The sequence below is a fragment of the Orbicella faveolata genome, unplaced genomic scaffold (genome assembly GCF_042242905.1).
Source record: "Orbicella faveolata isolate gen_17 unplaced genomic scaffold, um_ofav_v1 contig_47, whole genome shotgun sequence".
Classification (NCBI taxonomy): Eukaryota; Metazoa; Cnidaria; class Anthozoa; order Scleractinia; family Merulinidae; genus Orbicella; species Orbicella faveolata.
The window spans coordinates 21,510,808-21,531,374 of NW_028301577.1; the positions used below are offsets into that span (position 1 = coordinate 21,510,808).

The 20,567-nt window shown below is 39.1% G+C and overlaps 2 protein-coding genes across 2 annotated transcripts; one reads left to right on the forward strand and one right to left on the reverse strand.

The window, feature by feature from the left end:
• Positions 1-823: 823 nt before the first annotated feature.
• LOC149097619 (uncharacterized) lies at positions 824-2,832 on the forward strand. The gene is made up of 3 exons (XM_089279519.1): positions 824-1,069; positions 1,265-1,369; positions 2,619-2,832. The coding sequence occupies exons 1-3, from the start codon at positions 983-985 to the stop codon at positions 2,742-2,744; spliced, it is 318 nt and encodes a 105-aa protein (XP_089135645.1). The 5' UTR covers positions 824-982; the 3' UTR covers positions 2,745-2,832.
• Positions 2,833-8,092: 5,260 nt separating this feature from the next.
• Positions 8,093-19,976, reverse strand: LOC110048978 (uncharacterized). Its single transcript, XM_089279522.1, has 7 exons — positions 19,844-19,976; positions 19,476-19,695; positions 14,908-14,950; positions 11,560-11,586; positions 11,112-11,141; positions 10,670-10,804; positions 8,093-9,778 (listed from the first exon to the last, which is right to left on the reverse strand). Exons 2-7 carry the CDS (start codon positions 19,680-19,682, stop codon positions 9,681-9,683), a joined length of 540 nt encoding a protein of 179 aa, XP_089135648.1. The 5' UTR covers positions 19,683-19,695; positions 19,844-19,976; the 3' UTR covers positions 8,093-9,680.
• Between the last annotated feature and the right edge of the window lie 591 nt (positions 19,977-20,567).

Here is a 20,567-nt window from a genome sequence, read left to right on the forward strand (position 1 = left end):
CATTTTAGTTCCAATAACACTCCAGTTGGCCTAATTAACACTCAGGTTAACCTGATAGTACTCCGGTTGGCTGAAAATGGTTATCATTCAACTGTTTCAAGTAAGGGTAGCATCGTAACTGACACTAGCAACACAATTAATGTTTACATATAGACTACCGAAGTTCCAAATTATGTTTTACTTGAATTAATAATAATGTCTTCCTTAGAACTTGGGTAAAAAATATTTTACCACTGGAAACTTGCCTGAGCTAAACTTCCAACTCGAACTCACCAAGATAACTAAACGCTCAACTGAAATTTTAAAGTACTGATATAAATTACAACACTGGAACAACGTAGCTAATTACAAACAACATGTGAAAAAGGTTATACAATACCTGAGGGAAATAACACACACTGTAATAAATAATGCCAGACTAAAGAAAAAAAAAAAGATTGAGATCATAAATATGAATAAAAGCTTGTAAATTAAAGTAAAAGCGTTTTATTTTATATTATATTCGGTCCCGGATGCTCTGCATATTACAGTGTGTGCTTTTCTCTTAGGTATTATGTAACCTTTATCACATATTGTTTGCAATTAGTCACGTTATTCTAGTATTGTAATTTTCTATCACCTTTCTGTTGCTTTCCGCTATTCATCACAAAAGAAACTCGAATAACGAACGAGCAAAGGAATCACATTACAAAGTATTGAAGCAGGAGACCAGTTGAAATGCAGTTGAATGTTTGGAGTACCACAAAACTTTTGAGTAGAAACAAACAAGGCATTATTTAACCTTTGTAGTTTACCGGTCAGTTTAACAAAAAGGAGTTGCTCGAAGAAGACAATCTTCCTTTGTTGTGAATAAATACCAACATTCACAATACTGAGAAAAAACTTTTTCCACCTTTTAGCTGTTGTCAAAGTATATAAAACGAATTCAAAACACATAACCAAGTTTATCTAGCTCGCTACAGTTTTGCTGCAACTCGTAAACATGAAAGTATTAGCTACACTTCTTCTCTTGGTGGTCGTAACTGTCAGTTACAAAATCCAGGAAAGAGAGAAGAGATTTTTTCTTGGGGTAAGCCTGTTTTATTTGTAATAAATTACTAAGCTTTCTCAATAGATACGCTTAAAATAGGTCACGTCTTTTGCTGACACGGTTTCAAGTACTTTAATCTGGAATTGCTATTGCATGTTCACAAGTTAATCGAGATAGTAGATCATGAGGCGGTTCTCAATTGTGTTTATATCTTTATTTCTCCGTTCCTCACAGCACTGTGATGTAGACTCGGACTGTGGAAACCCTAAGGAGCGTTGCTGCAGCAATATTGGAACCTGCCACGACAAGAGGGGATTGGACAAGTCTTGTAACTTTGTTGTAAGTGATACTCAGTGCCTAAAAAAATTTTATTGCGAGACATTTTAGGGGGTTAATACAACAAGGGCTCCACAAGCTCCACAAAAACTGAGGCTGAAGAAAGAATGATGACCAACTGTTCGTGAAAAGAGCCTGAAAATATTTAACCATTTGCTTCGAAGTTTAGAATTAGCAAATTGCATGGGCCGTGACCCTTAGATTGTATCAGGTCAACTAAGAGTTAAACTATAGATTTGGAGCGCGTTGGCCTACACTCATTTTTGTTGGAATGTTGTTTTTCCGGTCCAGGCTGAATATTCTTATTTTTCTGCCGATTCTAGGCTGAAAAGATTCTTGTGAATATTCTTAGATTATAGCGCATGACATAACTTTTTCAAATGTATTTGGTGTCTGGATGTAAGTTTTGTAGCCACCCTGCAGGCATTAACACCTGATATAACGCTAGTGCTGTTTTTGGTGATTTTTGGCTAGTTTTGCCGTTTAGAGAAAAGAAGAATTTTGTACGGTGTATTAACAGGTAGTTGTATTGTATTTACAAATTTTCACAACTATATTCTTTTCAAAATCTCAGCCTCGGGTTTCTTCTCAAAGAATTCTCTTAAAATTTCGTTAATTTCAACCTCGATATTCTTGTAGAGCGTATTCCTATAAAAAGAAAGAGTGTAATACTTGGTACATTGAATTCTTGATTGTAGAGGGTCATGCCAAAGCCTAGCAGGGGTTACTGTGTTGCATTTATGTTCTTGGGCAGGACACTTGACTCCCGCACTCCCTCCATTTAATCCTGAGATGGGCACGGTATAGACGGCTGACCTGTAATACACTTTTTTTTGTACTGATTTTTATAGGAACGTTGAGGCTGACATTAACCAAAATTTTAAGAACGTATTAAGAACATTCCTCAGGCTGAGAGTCGATTAGGAACGCTTCTATTTTGCTAATCTGTACATTAAATGGCAAGCGTAAAAGAAAGGTAACAAAAAAAGAAATGTAAATTAACCCAAATACTTAACGGCATTAATACAAAATCAGCCTTTGCTGAAAACCATCCGCAGAAAACCACCTATTATATAGCCTACAAAAGAGGTAGTTCTCTCAAAGACACGCTCGTAAGAACCAAATTAGACGTTCTTACGTATAAAAAAAAAGAGTGTGCACTAGCATTCCAGGCATTCAGGGGTCGGTACGTAGCAATATTGCAATGCCAAAAAAACGGAGTTAAATCCTATTTTTGTTCCTCAATTTTTAGAGTATCCATGGATGTGAGTGCAAAGACGATCTGTCATGCCAGCCTGTCTATTCCGTTGGCTCTCTAGGCGTTTATTATCGCTGCCGACCAATTCCCACTGAGGCCCCAGGCTCCGGCGATTTCTGAGGGAATATCAATGGCTGTGTCACCATGAGATATACATTATATCAATGTGCTGATAAATGACTTTGAAATAAACACTCGCAAAACTTTATCTTTGACTGAGAATTTTACTTGGAAGGGAATTGTTTGTACTGCAGCTTCCCTTTTTCGCGTGAACAGTCTTGTACGGCACTTGTGGGCTTTGCGCTAAATTTCTCCAATTTCGTCGTTCGTAACTTCACATACTCTTTACCCATCTTTACCATTCCTACTCCTGTGTGGTTTACAATCACCACTTTGGTGTTTTCTACCTTTTTTTCTATCCAATACATTTTATTGATTACGATATTGGATATTTTCCCTCCAAAACTCGCGCATGGTCAATTGCGTGCTACCAAATTTACAGTAAGTGACGAGCGTAACACAAGAAGAGCACATCATTATCGACAACTTTATTACCATTTCTAACAGCTTTTTCACACCCAAGAGCGATAGCAAACTACGCTTCTTGTGATGTCGTGTTCTGCCCCTTGTATGAAAGAATCAATCCATAGTTTGGATTGAAAAGCGGACTTAGAAGCACCATCTGAAGCTACCATCAAAGAAACTAATAGCTAGGGCACTATATACAGCGGTTATATTCTTTTAGTATATACCACACAAGTGAATAGTGCTTTTGGGATGCTCTGATTGGTTAACTCGGAGGTGATTAGCAAGTACTATTCACCTCCGAGCAGCCGGCGCGAGAGATTTTAAATTTTCGACCGCTTGTCACACATAAAACAACGTTTTGGTCCGCTAATTATTTAGCTTGTGTGGTATATACTAAAACACTAGAACAACGTAGCTAATTACAAACAACATGTGAAAAAGGTTATACAATACCAGAGGGAAAAGATACACACTGTAATAAATAATGCTAGACTAAAGAAAAAAAAGAGCGCGAAAAAAATATGAACAAAAAGTTGTAAAGTAAGGTAAAAGCGTTTTATTTTATTTTATATTCGATTCGGTCCCGATGCTGTGCGCTATTACAGAGTGTCTTTTACCTCAGGTATTGTGTAACCTTTTTCATATATTGTTTGTAATTAACTGGGTTATTCCAGTGTTGTAATTTTCTATCACCTTTTCAAATAAATTAGTTATTTTGTGATACAAATCGAATAAAAAACCTTTCTTTTGCTGTGGGCGATTCATCACAAAAGAGACTCGAATAACAAACGAGCAATGAATCACATTACAAACTATTGGAGCAGGAGACCAGCTGAAATGCAGCTGAATGTTTGGAGCGCCACAAAACTTTTGAAACAAACAAGTCATTTCTTAACCGTTTTAGTTCACCGGTCAGTTTAACAAAAAAGAGTTGCTTAAAAAAGACATTCTACCTTTGCTTTGGATAAATACCCGCAGCACTTACACTACTGAGCACACACGTTTTTCACCTTTTAGCTGTTGTCAAAGTATATAAAAAGAACTAAAAACACATAACCAAGTTTATCTTGCTACAGTTTTGCTGTAAATTGTTGACATGAAGGTATTAGCTGCACTTTTTCTCTTTGTTGCCGTCACTGCCAGTTACAAAATCCAGGAAAGAGAGAAGCGATTTTTTCTTGGGGTAAGCGATCAAAATCTCTTATTTGTAACATGGACTTGCCGATTGCTTGTTCACAAGTTTGCCGAGATTCGACCGAGATGGTAGATCGTGAAGTGATTCTCAAATCGAATGAACATATTCAGTTGTGTTTATTTTTTACTTACCTGTTCCTCGCAGTATTGTGATGTAGACTCTGACTGTGCCGGAGACTCTACTGAGGAGCGTTGCTGCAGCAATATTGGAACCTGCCACGACAAGAGAGGATTGGACGAGTCTTGTAACTTTGTTGTAAGTGATACTTTTGTAGAGTGGCTGAAAATATTTTATTGCGAGACATCATGTTTAAGGGTTAATATATCGAGAGCTTTGCACTAGTCTGTTGAAAAGAAAGGTACAACAAAGAATGATGACCAAATGTTTGTGAAAAGTCCCTGAAAATATTTAATCGTTTCAGGCATCGAAGTTTAGAATTGGCAAATTGGCCATGACCCTTAGCTTATATTAGGTCAAGATAATTTGGTTTTATCAACTGGGTTGATAATGTGAATTGGCCACCGTAAAGAGATTCGGTAGGTCAACTAAGAGTTAAACTATAGATTTGGAGCGCGTTGGCCTGATAGTTGGTACATTGGATTATCGATTGTTGAGGGCCGAATTAAGTCAAGGCCTAGCAGGGGTTACTGCTCTGCATTTGTATTCTTGGGCAAGACACTTAACTCCCGCAGTCCCTCTCCAGCCATATACCATCTGCTAAGACAACAAAACGGATTTAAATCTTTTTTTTTTTTCCCACAACTCTTAGAGTATCCATGGATGTGGGTGTAAAGATGGTCTGTCATACCAGGCTGTCTATTCGGTTGGCTCTCTGGACGTTTATTATCGCTGCCGACCAATTCCCACTGAGGCCCCAGGCTCCGGTGATTTCTGAAGCAATGTCACCAAATTCATCACCATGAGATATTTATCGATATCAATGTGCTGATAACTGAGGTTCAAATAAATGTTGGAAAAACTTTATCTTGGATTGAGAATTTTACTTGCAAGTAACAAATTTGCATTTGAGCCTAATTATTTTGCTAGCACTCTCAAAAATGAAGACCACTGATCTCAGTCTCCTCATTCCTGCCTTTCTTTGGTTTGTATTCTTTCCAAAATCGATTAAATGCTAAGGTATAATCAAGAAATATGTGCATTTTTAACATGTAATCTTTAAGTTACTGCACTGATTCATTTTCGACGTGCAGCAATGGCCGGACTCCAGATTTTTCATCACTAAAAACGAACTATACAGGTATCGGGGGGAGAGGGGGACTCCCATATGAAAAGATCGGGGATGCTCGTCGGAGGATTTGAATTAAACCCCTGAAGGAGACCAATCTGGGTGGGGCTCAAGCTTTATTTGATCCCTCAAAGATACGCTTAAAACAGAATAGGCTCGATCACCAGCCGCTGTTCAAGAAAGGAGCCCGCGCTAGTAAACTGGACTCGAGAGACCGGCAGAAATTAAGCCTAAAAACAGAAATAGGAGCGTTTTTTATTGTTGTTTCTTCGAGTGTACCCTTAAAGATACTTTGACAGCTAAGAATAGTGACGTTTCGTCATGAACACCCTAAGTGAGACTAGAATCCTTCATTTTAATCATACCCCTAAGCGAGACAACGAGCATCCCGACCTTTTCATTTGAGAGTGGCATGGTATGTTTGCCAACACGTTCATACCCAAACAGTAGGCTGTTAATTCAGATCTTTGACGAAATTAAGCCTGATTGAGCCCCGCATGGCCATTTAATTTGAGCACAATCTGGGCCTCGATTCACTAGGTTGGGTAAAGGAGCTATTTCAGCCTACTATAGGACTCGTTTCAGCCCTGCTAAGGTCCATATTATTTTAAAACGGCCTAGATTTTAAGGTTAGACGAAATCTTTCCAATTTATGGTGTATTTTTGGATCCCAGGAAAGAAGAACAAATGGGATATTTCAGTATATTAGAAATTCTGGTGAAGACAGTTGGTCGGCTCTCTTATTGGCATGCGGTGTACCGAGTACAAACGGGAGCCGATGAACTTTTAGATTTTTTGGTGTGCTACATAATGTGTCGGCAACTTAGGAAAAATATCTTTAATTAGTAATGGTAATAGGACTGAGTGGAGTCCAATTCGGTCTGTTATCATAAGAGTGATAAAAAAATCGGACGACCGCCAAGCGGGAGTCCGATTTGTCAATCACGAGTATAATTACAGACTGAATTGGACGACGCGAAGCTCTGTTACCAATTAATCAAAACTATGACAAAATTCGAGAAACGAACAAACCATCGATGGAGCGCTGAACGATTAAACGTCGTTATAAATGCTGAAAAACACAGTAGTTTACTCAACAAAGTGCACTTCAACAGCGCGCGCAAAATGACGCGTACTGTCCAATTACAAGCATGACGCGTACACTGTCCAATTAATGCTCAAACCGGGCTGCCGATAGCCAATCACGTTCGAGAATTTTGTAGTAGTTTTGATTAGCCAAGAAGTAAACGTTTTCGCTTTCATTACAAATCGTTGGTCGCGATGCTTTTTCCGTCAAATGAGAAGGAACTAGGCTAAATATTTTTCTTTCGTTTTGAATCGAAGAAAGCAGTAGCTACTTCCTTAACCAGACACTTAGTGTATTTCTACGGTGACTGGAAAGTTCACGTGCCATGTTCGATTTTTGGTTATTCAAGGCAAGTAATTATTCTGTGTGAATCTCGCCGCCACTCCTAAGCATAAAGAACCATTTAAAAGAAACTATAAATTCCTTTCGTTCCTCTCATGAACTGTTCATACCTGACGCGGAAGAAACTCACAGGGCTAGCGAGGCGAAAGAAAACTGGAGGACGTTGTCATCCCTTCATACTGTGTTCACCAGGAAGGGGACAGACAGAGATGAAAGCGAAATTTGGCTTGTTTCTCTCCAGTCTACTAGTGGAAATTTTTCTCGAACCATCTTCATGAGCGTGTTGAAACTTACGACGGCGTGATAACAGCAATCCTATGGATAAATAAAGCCCATATACCGTTAAAAAAGAGTACGTGACTGACGTCATTCACTTACGAGTCACTGTGGCCGATGCTGCTCCATTTCGGGAAAGTCTAAACAGGTAAAGGTAAGGTAAAGTCTGCATGCGAGCCAAGTGGCCCATCAGGCCGGAGCTTATCCCGATTTCCGTAGCATGAAGCGACTAGGAGGATTTCTACTCCCCCCTGGATGGGATGCTAGTCCATCGCAGGGTTACCCCCAGCATTAAGTTCGCCGGTACCCATTTATACACCTGGGTGGAGAGAGGCACTGTGAGAGTAAAGTGTCTTGCCCAAGAACACAACACAATGTCCCTGGCCAGGGCTCGAACCCAGACCACTCGATCTGGAGACGAGCGCACTAAGTCTAAACAACGACCGAGAAACTACTTTTAGTCCATCTAGCCTATAAAGTTGAGTTTTAATTCTTCCAAGTTCAGTTTACCTAACGCCATTTCGTTCGTGCCACTTTACCTCAGTGATAAGAGTGGTTCATATGGGTCATTGTAAATCGGCCCGTTAAGGCAATCAGTGCATCCGGGGGCTACTTCCATAAAAATCGGGTGGGGGTGTGCGGCCCGCTTCCCAAAACCCTTACCCTATTTAAGACCAAAATCTGTGATTTTCCCCCACTGTATTTATGACCTGACAAAAAATTTGATACCCCATTTTCAGTACACTGTTATCCCTGGCTTTCCGCATTCAATAGTAAATTTTACAACACCAAGAGATCTTTACAGTGGATTTATTTATTTGTCCGTTTTACGTTTACAGTTTACAGTTTTACTCACTAAATAGCGTCATCTCAGTGATCAAAAGTTTATTATATTAACTTCTGCAAAGGTATATGCCTAAAATATCGTTCCGACTTTTAATTTTTTGAAATTTATATACACAAGGTACTGCAATCAGTTATATCAGAAACCTGTGGGTTTCTGGTAAGTCGCATACATGTTACATACATACATGTCACACACATACATGTCTTGTCGATATCATTTCCACGTGCTGTTTTAGCGAAGGTTATTTGAAATTGCCAACACCCGCTGTACCAAATCTCTTTTTAACAATTTATCTGTGACAACTTGTACGACTTCTGCAAATCATTAGATCAATATTCAATTAGCAACATTCATTTCATCTTGCATGCTTTGATCTACGCAATATTCTTCATTCAAATCAAACCGATGAAGCTTGATAGCTATACCATAACCTTATTATATGTTCAAAATAGTTATTACTGTTTTATTTTTACCTTACAAAAGCTTTTCTCAAAAATGTGCATATTTTTATCTGATTACGCAAATTAAGCTAGTTGTTGTTGATTACAATTAATCAAAGTTAAGTGTAGTAGAAAACAGATTTAATAATAAACTGAAAAGCCTGCGTGTGGATTCAATAGAGCTTTTCCGCATAAAGAACCTTACAAATGCAAATATGCATTTCACGACCTTAGGCCCGGTTTAAACGTCGCATTTTACATGCGCCGAATCAAATACTAATTTTATTCGACTCGAATGAATAAGTTCGGCTGATTTGATTTAAACGTCGCATTTGTTTGCCGAATAGAATTGCTGAGCGCGAGCGATGGCGACGTGTTAATTCCCATTCGAGCATAATTTATTTAACATAATTTGTGAATTAGATTCGGCACATGTAAAATGCGGCGTTTAAATCAACTGGCGAACTTCAGTCGTATATTCGACTGGATCAGTCGAATATTTGACTGAACTCGCATTTAATTGAAATATGTCGCATTTAATTGATTTAAACGTCGCATTTTACATGCACTTAATTCGGCAATATGATTCGGCGCATGTAAAATGCGACGTTTAAACCGGGCTTTAGGCACGTAAATGAGATGGCTAGTACGTCTCTCTCAAGAAAGAGTCGCACGCACAGAAGTAAACTGGCGTGACTTTGCTGTATGTCTTATTCAGCTCGCTGCGTGCGCAAATACCTCATGAAACCAGTAAATTTTCAAACAAATTGCTGCTTCTCAGATTTAGAAGATCTCTACAAAATCGTTGTAATAAGACTAACTAATTCAATCCAACGCTTTTTATTTTCATGATAGCTTTGTTTGTTTCTTCTTCGCTACAGGACCTAGAGGTCTTGGAATAAAGAAACATGGCGTTCAGTACGAAATGTGCCCAATTCTAGGTCAACTCTTTGGACGTTTGGATATGAAGAAAGAAATTTACATGTCTAATGTCATAATGGGTATGTTTGCATCTGTAAGGTTGCTGTGCGGAAAAACTCTAATATATCCACAAAACGATATCACGCTGCGTGACGGGTAACACAGCCGGTCAGTTTAAGCAAGGCCTGGGTTGACTGTGGGCTGGTTATCCAGCAGCGCAGCGTGCAGTTTCTTGCTATATTCCTCATTTTTCAAGTTCCGCAGTTTTTGTGCTGAAAAGAAGGAGTAGCAATAATAATGAGATAGGAAAAATAAGAACAATATAGACAATAATAAGCTCAAGGGACGTCATCCAGCTGGTTCCGCCAGAGGGTAATTTCAATTTTTCACCCTGACGGCATTCTCCTGGTAAATGGATTTCTCATGTTTTGTTTTTGTTTCGGTAGGGAGAGGGGAGGTGGGCGAGGGAGACACTCCTTTAGGTCAAATGCCACTTTAAGTCGATACAAACGTCCATGGGACACTTGACGAATTATTACTCAGTGGCGAATTCTTTGGTATTGAGAAATCATTGTTCAATTTCCACAATTCCCCTGCCCTCAAGCGAGGTGAAAAATGCCATTTGTTGAAATTTTTTGCAGAGGCAAAATGGCGAGGTAGTCGTAAGTTGTCTTTGTTGCAGTCAGTAATTTATTTTTAATGCATACTGGGGAAGGGGATGAATCTGACGGGATGGCATAATTGATGAGATTCCCTGCGTTTTTTCCGTTTTCCAAATAGCTAAGTATGACATTACTCGCACATAAATACTAGATGACCAATGACATCAATGAGTAATCAACTGATTAATTTTCTAGATTGATCTCCCTAAGGGTTTGATTTAAATAACGCGACGAACATTTGCACCCTTTAATATAAGAATCCCCTCCGCGGCCACCGCTCTCCTGGCCTGAAATGGCAGACGTCACCGCGGATTAGGCTGAATTTGAAGGCGGGAGATGACTGGCATTTCATGCTACCGTCATTCCTCCTACTCGAAAGAGAAGAGGATTGATTTCTAAATTGTTTGTAGTCAGTTTCGTAAATTAGAGTCGCAGAATTAGAATTTTTTCCATTCCTTTGCTGAAACTATTTTACAAATTAAAGAGTGGTGTGAACATTACCAGTTTCACGCCGATTTTTGTGCTGCCGGTCTTCCTTCACTATCTTGTTTAACCCCTTGAAGTACGCCAACCCATTTTCAAACAATTCTTCTCCAAGTTCGCCGGCCTCCTTTATCCCGTCCATCACCTTGTCATCTTTAAGAAACCACAAAGACACATTGCGATAATATATTAAAAAGCCATCCAGTCATCTCTTACATTCATGGGGGAAGGGGAAGTAGTAGCACTAAAGTATTAGTAGTATGAAACCAGGGTTTTGGCATTAGCCTGTATGCAGACGCCTTCTGATTCCTTTGCGCGTCTTATCTTCCACCACCTGTGTTGAAATCGTCATACATGTAGCTCCCATGAAAACAATAAATGTATTTATGATTCCCCTCTTCAACTTCCCTCTCAGAAAAAGATTTGTTAGGAGCTTGAAAGTTAACACTGTCATACTCACATTGTTCAGGATCTGACGGGAGATCTTGAACTGCAAAGAAAAATTGGAAACGGAAGTTTAGAAAAGCTTGAGGCCAGTAAATGGTGTGCTTTCTCCAAGAGATGATCTGAGGAGATGCACCAAATGAACCTTCAAAAATTAAACCCACGAGTAAAGATTTTTTCTTGAGAAAACGGCGAAGTTTTTCAGTTAATGATAAATACTGAATTAGTCGAAAAGTGTCTTTAAAACTAAACCAACTGCGTCGTTTTTCCGAAATACTAAGTAATACTAACGTCAGTTTGCTGTTGAGACATTTGGATTAAGAAATTTGGTGAGCGGGTTGTAGTCTTCAACTTATAAATACACGTGACTGAAATAAACAAGTAACATGTTGTAAGAAAATGATCGCAACACAATGTAGTGACATGTTACACGTGTTTTTACAGGGGAACACTGTCATACCTACCAAAGTCTGATGAGAGTAGTTCAGGAGCTAGAATAAAATTACCAAAAAAAGTTAGGTGCCGTTAAAATGCATTAGTTAGTAAAAGGTGTCTAGGGGATGCTTGCATACGGCCGGAGAACCTGAAATTTGAATTGACCAATCAAGATTCAGCAGGCGGAAAAAATTGAACTGTCCTGACGTCACTGTAGGATGACATAGAGTTGGACAACTTTTCTCACTGGAGACGACATTAAATATTCACGAAAAGTAATTTATAATTCCAAAGCCCATATCAGATTGTCAAAAAAAAAAAAAAAAAAGAAAAATACAAGACATTTTGCGCCTCCAAGCATTTAATTTGGCGCCAAAAATGGGTCGCCCTCGTTCAGCAACTCACTCTTTGATTACTGTCGCCAGGTTGGGTAAAAGTTGTGTCATTTTCACTAGGGCTTGCCACAAGTTGCTCGAGATTTCCCAAAGTCGCCCGAAATTTTTCAAAAAGGTGCTCCAAAAAAAGTCAAAAGTTGCTTTTTGTAACGAAAGTTGCTCAAAAGTTGCTAAAAAAGATACAAAAGCTTTTTTTTGTCTCTCTTCTTTTATCTGGTCTGATGCAAAAATATGCAATCTGTACAACAAAAATAACGTTTCTAAGCATTTTTGTGCAATTTTGCGTTGTAACCAGCATCGCTAAATAAATTTGTTCACAATACGTATGTGTAAATACTACGCATCAATATCAAATTTTTTAAATTTTTTTTAAAAAATTTAAAAAACTTCAAAAAAAAGTGAAAAAAATTTTTAAAAATTCTTTAAAAAATTTAAAAAAATTTTTAAAACAATTTAAAACAATTTGAAAACAATTTTAAAAAAATTTTAAAAAAATTAAAGAAATTCACATACTGTCTACTGAAACATTGTAAAATATGGAAGCAAGGCCAATTAGAGCACTAAAAGCTGCTCCGATATCTAGAAAACTAGAAATTGCTCAGAATGCAAAAAATTGCTCAAAACAAAAAAAGTTGCTCAGAATATGAAAAGTTGCCAAAAAGTTGTCGAGCAACTTGTGGCAAACCCTAATTTTCATGCATTTTGAACAAAATATGCTGTTCCTCTTTTAATTAAACCCAGAATTCTCGATTTTAGCATAAGAAGAGGCCAGAGCAACTTAGTATTGTCTATATTTTTAGTTAGCTGCTAAGAAAAAGGCTATTACCTTGTCGGTAGGACAGCTCGGTTTTGACTGCCGCTAGAACTGTGGGCGCAGTTGCCGTATGCAAGGGAGGTATTGATACAAATTTACCCAATATCAGCGTGTGATAACATTTTGTGCCACATCGCACAGAGAGGTAAACATGTACCAGTGAATATGTACACGGATCGTTACAAACGTGTAGACTGGAAATTTTGCAAGCAAGCTACGGTTTGAAGTACGATATCGTAAATCCTCGAATTAGCGCCCGGGGCGCTTATTTCAAATTTAGGAGAAGACGGGGGCGCATATTCGAAGGGGGCGCTTAATCGAGGGGGGGGGGGGGGGGGCGCTTATTTCATTTTTCCCAAATGGTAGCCTGACATGATCATTTTTCAATACATCATATGCGCGTAAAACAACAACATAAGCTGTGTATCGACACAAAAAGCTGATCCTAAAGTGTAAATCGCGGCACCGTTAGTATTTGTATTTTTTTTTCCCCCAAACTAACGTGTTGACAAACTGAAACAATGTTCAAATCTAATACTACACGACAAAAACTATACATTCTTTGTTGTCTCATTACTCGTCCACAAAATGGGGGGAGGGGAGAAGGCGCTTATTCGAGGACGGGCGCCTATTTTAAATTTTGGCCGACATGAGGGGCGCTTATTCGAAGGGGGCGCTTATTCGAGAGGGAGCGCTAATTCGAGGATTTACGATATAGGTGCTTGGATTCTGCGTTGGATTTGTGGCCGCCCGGTTGTTTAATTTTTGAGCTCAGATCTGTCGCTTCTCGGATCGGTCGTTCCGAATTGCAGTGCGCAGCCTTTCCCTTAGGAGTTGGAAACCTAGGAAGCGATAAACTCGTTAAAATGGCCTCGTTTCAGCAGAGTAAGCGGTCAGACAACAAGCGATACACTGTGGAAGTAAGGTAAGGTATTATCATTGATAAACTGATATAATATTTTAACTTCCTAATAGTGATCGTAATTATTCTCATAACTAAGACTCTTATATTTTCGGGGTAACCCGAAAACACGGACCCCCACTACGGACTGGGTCCGCGGCCTACGCTACGAACCTCCTTTATGGACCACCCAAAAATAGAATAAATATAAGAAATAAAGATTTCACTTATGGATTGTCTATTAAATGGATTACTCGAGTTAGTGAAATTTCAAACGTTACGCTGTGGCAAATGTAACAGACTTGGGTTTCTAAAACCCCCACCCCCAAAATAATGTCTAAAAGCTGTTTTCGGCGTAGGGAGATGCCGATGGAAGAAGGAAAGTTATTACCTTCCGTTCGCGGCTAAATGTGGCTATGGAAATGTGTTTTTAGGTCATTTCAGCTTGTTTGTATCTGTAATTCCGCTGAATAAATAGTGAAACCTGGATCGAGTTCACGAACCCATGGGAGTGTGGTCTGAACCAAATGGCGGAGGGGAAAGAGCACAAATTTCCAGGCTTTCCGGAGGCTTCCCGGAGGCTTCCCGGTCTTTCATGTACTGTATATCTTCAGCAAAGGAAATAGTAATGTGTCATGATATAACTTGCGCCCAAGCCTGAACCCAAGTCTGTTACATTTGCACAATGTAACGTTCGAAATTTCGCCGACACGAGTAATCTATTAGACAACCCGTAAGTGAAATCGTTATTTCTTATTGTTATTCTTTTTTTGGAGTGGTCCGCAGGGTAGTCCGCGGACCCGGTCCGTAGTGGGGGTCCGCTGACCGGGCGTCAGTGTTTTCGGGTTACCTTATATTTTCGAACTTTTTCGCCGTGACCAATATTACGCAAGATGATCATCTCATAGCTGGAGCTTGGGCCGCTGTGGTTCTAACCAACGCTAAGGGCACAGTCGAGGAACTGTCAACTAGTTTTTAAAGAGATTTGGTACAGCGGGTGTTGGCAATTTCAAATAACCTGCGCTAAAACAGCACGAGGGAAATGAAATCGGCAAAACATGTTTTTACGATAATTGCAGAAATTCTATTATGGATCCACAGCTACTTTGACAATGTTATGACGAAATTCATGATCAATAACAGGACAGACGCATGAAAAACTGACGTCAAGTTGTTAAATGTATGTAACATGTATGCATGTAACCAGAAACCCATAAGTTTCTGATGTATGCAGCACCGTGTGTGTTAATTAATTAACAACTTGTACCTGCAGGCCTTTCTCTCCCAACTCTCAGCTCATCATGTCCCACCTAAAATGTAGTTACATTTTCACCGTTCAATATTTCTGCCTTACATTTACTCGCATGCTATATAGGTTAATTAGAATACGGCTAAATGTTTAACTTCGTACTACAGTATTTGTATCAGTTCTAAAATGTTAGTTTAATTCGTGTAAATTTCCGGTCGTTTTTGACTAAAAATATAATAGCCACTATTAGCTTACCAGTTTACAGATCTGGAAATTCAAAAAAGACACAAAAGTACATACGATAACTACAGAACGTTATTAAGATACATACAAATCAATTAAAACCAGTTTTAAAACATCTCCATTGACGTCCAATGGACGGCATAATAGAGTCATTCAGCCCTTTTTATATTGACAATTTCTGGTGTTCACTGTTTTAGTACAATTTCTAGAGGAGAATATAAGAATTGGACGCTGTATTCTCCGCGCTTGGCGGTGAATGTAACATTTCCCAAGCTTGGTTACTACGTTCGCCATCTTTGCCATCTTGGCAAGTAAACATGGTGGACAGTTGCTGAATGAAATTTTCGTTTGTTCGAAAGACATCACCCCAAGTTCAGGATACTTGAAAACATGGGGGAATTTATAAAATGACTATTGCTGCCCTTGGACATATTCGAGGCATCGTAAAACGCAGTGGTTTCGTCGATCGCTAGCAGGTCAGTTTGAGTGACCGAAATTTATTTTTCTTCAAATGGAGCTAGTCATGTTTAGACGATAAGTACAGCTGTGAATGAAGTGAGCAACGATATAACATAGGTACTGGATGAATTTGTTTTTCGCAGAGTTTTACGTGTTTGTTTTAAAGTGTATATGACACGAAAAATAATTTCCACTTATTTGAAAGGCCTTTCAAAATACAGAAGAATAGCGTTTTCCTTTTTGAAATATTGTTTTTCGTCTTAGAGATATTTACGTTTTTCTATTATGCAAATTAGATTAGTGATGACGTCATATTGTTTGCAACTAAAAAGTGGAAAATACTGAATAAACGATATCTCTGGAAATATTGAAGCAGTGTTCTTGAAACTTGGCACCACAAATGTGCATCACAAAAGGAACAAAATGACACCCTTAGTGCAGTTGCCATAGCAACTCTTTCAGTTCCAGTCTCTTTCTGTCAAAAAACCAAAAATCCGCATTTGCAACCTCTATAGTGAGACAAAAAGTCCTACTTGGAACAGATATAGTTCCCATACGGTCTTACTCCCATCATTACTTTGAGTAGGGTAGATGGTTCTTGGTTTAAGACAAAAACTGGGAATTTCAGTTTTTATTAAGACAGCACCAGCGGCAAAACTGTTGTCATGGCAACAGTACTAAGGGTGTCATGTTGTTCCTTTTGTGACGCACATTTGTGGTGCCAAGTTTCAAGAACACTGCTTCAATATTTCCAGAGATATCATTTATTCAGTATTTTCTACCTTTTAGTTGCAAACAATATGACGTCATCACTGATCTAATTTGCATAATAGAAAAACGTCAATATCTCTAAAACGAAAAAAGATATTTCAAAAAGAAAAACGACATTCTTCTGTATTTTGAAAGGCCTTTCGAATAAGCAGAAATTAGTTTTCGTGTCATATACACATTAAAGCCTAACACGATGAACAAAATGATTCGCATTGGATGTACATTTAAGCTTACTACGACAGTATATGAGAAAACAAACGAAAAATCGCCTCTGTAGTTCCTTGTGTTAGTCTGTTATTTTGTAGTTCTTGATATTCACCTCTGAAAATTATACTTAAACAATTATTCGCCTCAGGCTAAGTGAACAGTGGTGAATATTTAGCTCGGCTTCGTCTCGGTAAACATTCACCAATGTTCACTTCGTCTTCGGCGAATAACTGTTAAATATTAGTAAGCGGTCAGTACAAATTGCAGACTGGGTGCAAAATGCAGACTACAGACGGGGTACAAAATGCAGACTGCAGACGGGGTACAAAATGTAGACTGCAGACCAGGCACAAAATACAGACTAGGTACAAAATGCAGACTGCAGACCAGGTACAAAATGCACACTAAGCACAAAATGCAGACTGCAGACGGGGTACAAAATGCAGACTGCAGACGGAGTACAAAATGTAGACTGCAGACAAGGTACAAAATAGAGACTAAGTACAAAATGCAGACTGCGGACCAGGTACAAAATGCAGACTAAGTACAAAATGCAGACTGCAGACGGGGTACAAAATGCAGACCAGGTACAAGATGCAGACCGCAGACCAGGTACAAAGCCCAGACTGAGAACAAAGAGTGTTTTTTTTTTTTCGTCCAATACAGTAACATGTCATTTTTGGCCTTGTGTTCACGTGACCAAAGTTCGGCCATTCTTTGCGTTCGTGATGTAAGATTCCTGTGAAGGGTAGTTTAAATAACTTGTGGGTTAATCAATTTTTGCTATGAAAGACAGGTATAAAACCGACAATGAATTGACGGCGTTTAGTGCTATTGATTTTAGAAATACATTTACGAGTTTCAACGCTGTACAAATTTAAGATTCTTTCTTTCTTTATTTTTTTTACGGAGACTGGGATGTAGACGTTGGAGGTATTTGTGACAGCTGTTTTTAGCATTTTATTTCGTTAGTGTCTGAGCCCTTTGTTCACGCAACTCTTTCAGTCACGCAGAAAAAAATCTGAAGATGACGAGTGGATTTAAAACTAACCTCTAAGGCGCATTTTCTGCGAATAAGTAAACAAATATATGACTCACAAAAATTAATTCATTACAAAAATTAATTGCTAGGTCTATGATCAACATCTCACTGTATATATACCAACTGGGTCAGATCAGGACAGCAGGCCAGATCGCATTACATCCGTAATGTTACCGTAAGTGTAACGCATTCTGTTTAGTTTACATTTAAGAGTGTGTCCATGAAAAAACCAGGCAGAACCAGGCAGGAGGTGATACAGCTCAAATCACCGATTTCGCTCAAACTTACCACAAATGTTGGGTTTGGCGAGTGAATGATTGTGGCAAAATAGTAGGTCAAAATATTTTATTCCCTTCAAGTAAGGGGAACCCCCTGCAAAAATGGCCATTTGACACTAATTTATGCATATTTAATTGGCCATCTTTAGTTTAGTTCTTCTGCAACAAGAAAAGCCATGTGAAAATGAAATCCACTGGATCATGTTGTACAACTATCAGTCTAACAGCACAGATATTCATTTCAACTTGGCAATTTGATTTCTGTCCGTGACTTCATCTTAAGTAAGGTGCATATTTTGTAGTGATGTGAATAGCCTTTAATTGATGGCAAATATCTGCACTGGACAATAGCAAATACACAGTATTCTAACATGGATAGTGAGAGTAATCGACAAAGTTCTCAAAAAAGCCATAAAATGTTGGGGGACTTCAATATTTTTTCTGTGCTGGTGTACTGTATACATAGAACTTAACGATTTATGGTCATTACATGAACATTCATTAAAACACAAAAGCTATTTCTCTGTCTTAACCTAACTTGAAATCAACAAGAAATAACTAGTTAAGCATTTTCCTATCAATTACGAGTAAACGTTTGGCGAAAAGAAGCACTTGAGACACCCAAATTGCCCAGTTGAAATGAATATCTGTGCTTAAATGTTGTGCTAGACTGATAGTTGCACAACATGTCCCAGTGGATTTCATTTTCACATGGTTTTTCTTGTTGTAGAAATACTAAACCAAATATGGATAAATTAGTGTCAAATGGCCATTTTTGCAGAGGGTCCCCCTAACTTGAAGGGAATAAAATATTTTGACCTACTGTTTTGCCACAATCATTCACTCACCAAACCCAACATTTGTGGCAAGTTTGAGCTGTATCACCTCCTGCCTGGTTCTGCCTGGTTTTCTCTTGGACACATTCTTAATTACTGCGAGCCTTAGCGAGGAGCAACACTATTTTTGACTGACCGTGTGGGACATGGGCGCTTAACACTCGATTTTTTAACCAAATTCGTTTCGTTGGCGATGATTTTGAGAAGATGGGGTATGTAGGATCAGCGGCAGAAGCTAAAACAACGGTGAGTAACTCAACTCAATGTGAACTTTAATTTGTATTACACGGTTTTTGGAGTGACTTCCTTTAATAGTAAATAATGGTCGAATCGGGTCGATCGAGGTAGATCGGATTTTATTCGTAAAATTAACGTAAGTGAAATGCATCTTGGCGTTACGCTTGCATTACACTTGCTTGGTTTGGCAGTGGATTTCTGTGCACTAAACAAGGGACACGAGGCAGCCTAGGCATAGGGCCTTTGATATAAGTTATCAAGTGTCATTCTCCATCCGCGGTCATCCTTCACGAAAATGAACATTACTGGGGAATTTTCTTAGCCCGTTTCTTCGTACGCAATATTCGAGAAACGACAGAATGACAACAACGGATCAACGTCCAAACTGCAAATTAAAATGATGAGAAATAATTCGCTATGATATAGAGTACGAATAGTCCCTCTTTCGCTTAGTCCGTTGAGCGTGACCGTAAATAACCCGCTAGGAACAAGAAGCCGCGCGAAATCACTAACCTCAACTTGAGTGGGTCCACAGTACGTCCATGTTCTTTCCCTCGAGTAGCTAAAACACGACATTACTCCGCGCAATACTCTCTGGATTAGTTGGCTTATTTTCGTGAACAGAGCGCTCACACACTCCCATATCCACTTTAAACTCCTTGCTGCCAATTCCCTACCAACTTTGATCCAACTCTCAATAGTACTGATAAGGCTACCCATTCTGAAAATATCACTGAAGTAAAACAGACAACATTTAAACTGAAATGCACTTGGCTTGGATTTTCATAACTAATAATAAATAAAACAATCCAAATTCAAAGCAAAATAAAGTTAGTTCTCTCAGGTACCGTGTAAGTTTACAACAGCGACGTTTCACTTACAATGCCTTCCTCGAGGAACTGCGATGGGTCTGTAACAGATTTGTAGTCTCACGTCCGAATGAAGTGAATTAATAGTTGTCAGGTTAGAGACTGGGGTTTTTCCCAGGGGGTTTTCCCTCGAACTTTGGAAACCTGGATTCTGTTCCAATTTGAGCATATTTGGGTATTTGTACTGCGCGCGCCGTCACGTGACGTTCCCGTTCTCTTGCTAAAGCCTGGTTTTCATATGTCGGGAAAATCCCAGACGGTCTGGGATTTTATTGTTTCCCGACCGTCCCAGATTTTGCCGACTAATGAAAACTTGAAATCGTAGATATCCCCGATCGTCTGGGATGAATGGGGACAAATCTGGAGAATCGGGAGCGTTCCTATTTTCCCGACGCGTCCCAGATTTCCGCGATGGTCGGCGATCATTCCCGACAAATGAAAACTCAAATTTGTACCGTCGGGGACGTCAGCGTCCGTCGGCGATGGATTTCGCTCATTACCAATCCCCTAAATTGCTGGGCTCCAGACCCCCTATCACAAATAAACATGGCGTTTTTCGAAAACACGAGTGAAATCGGGAAAATCTGGGACAGACCCCTGGCTAATATCCGATATATCGGCAAAATCTGGGATGATCGGCAAAAAGTAAAATCCCCGATCGTCTGGGATTTTCCCGACATCTGAAAACCAGGCTTAAATCAGCCTATTGTAAATAAAGAACCTTTGATCGTGGACG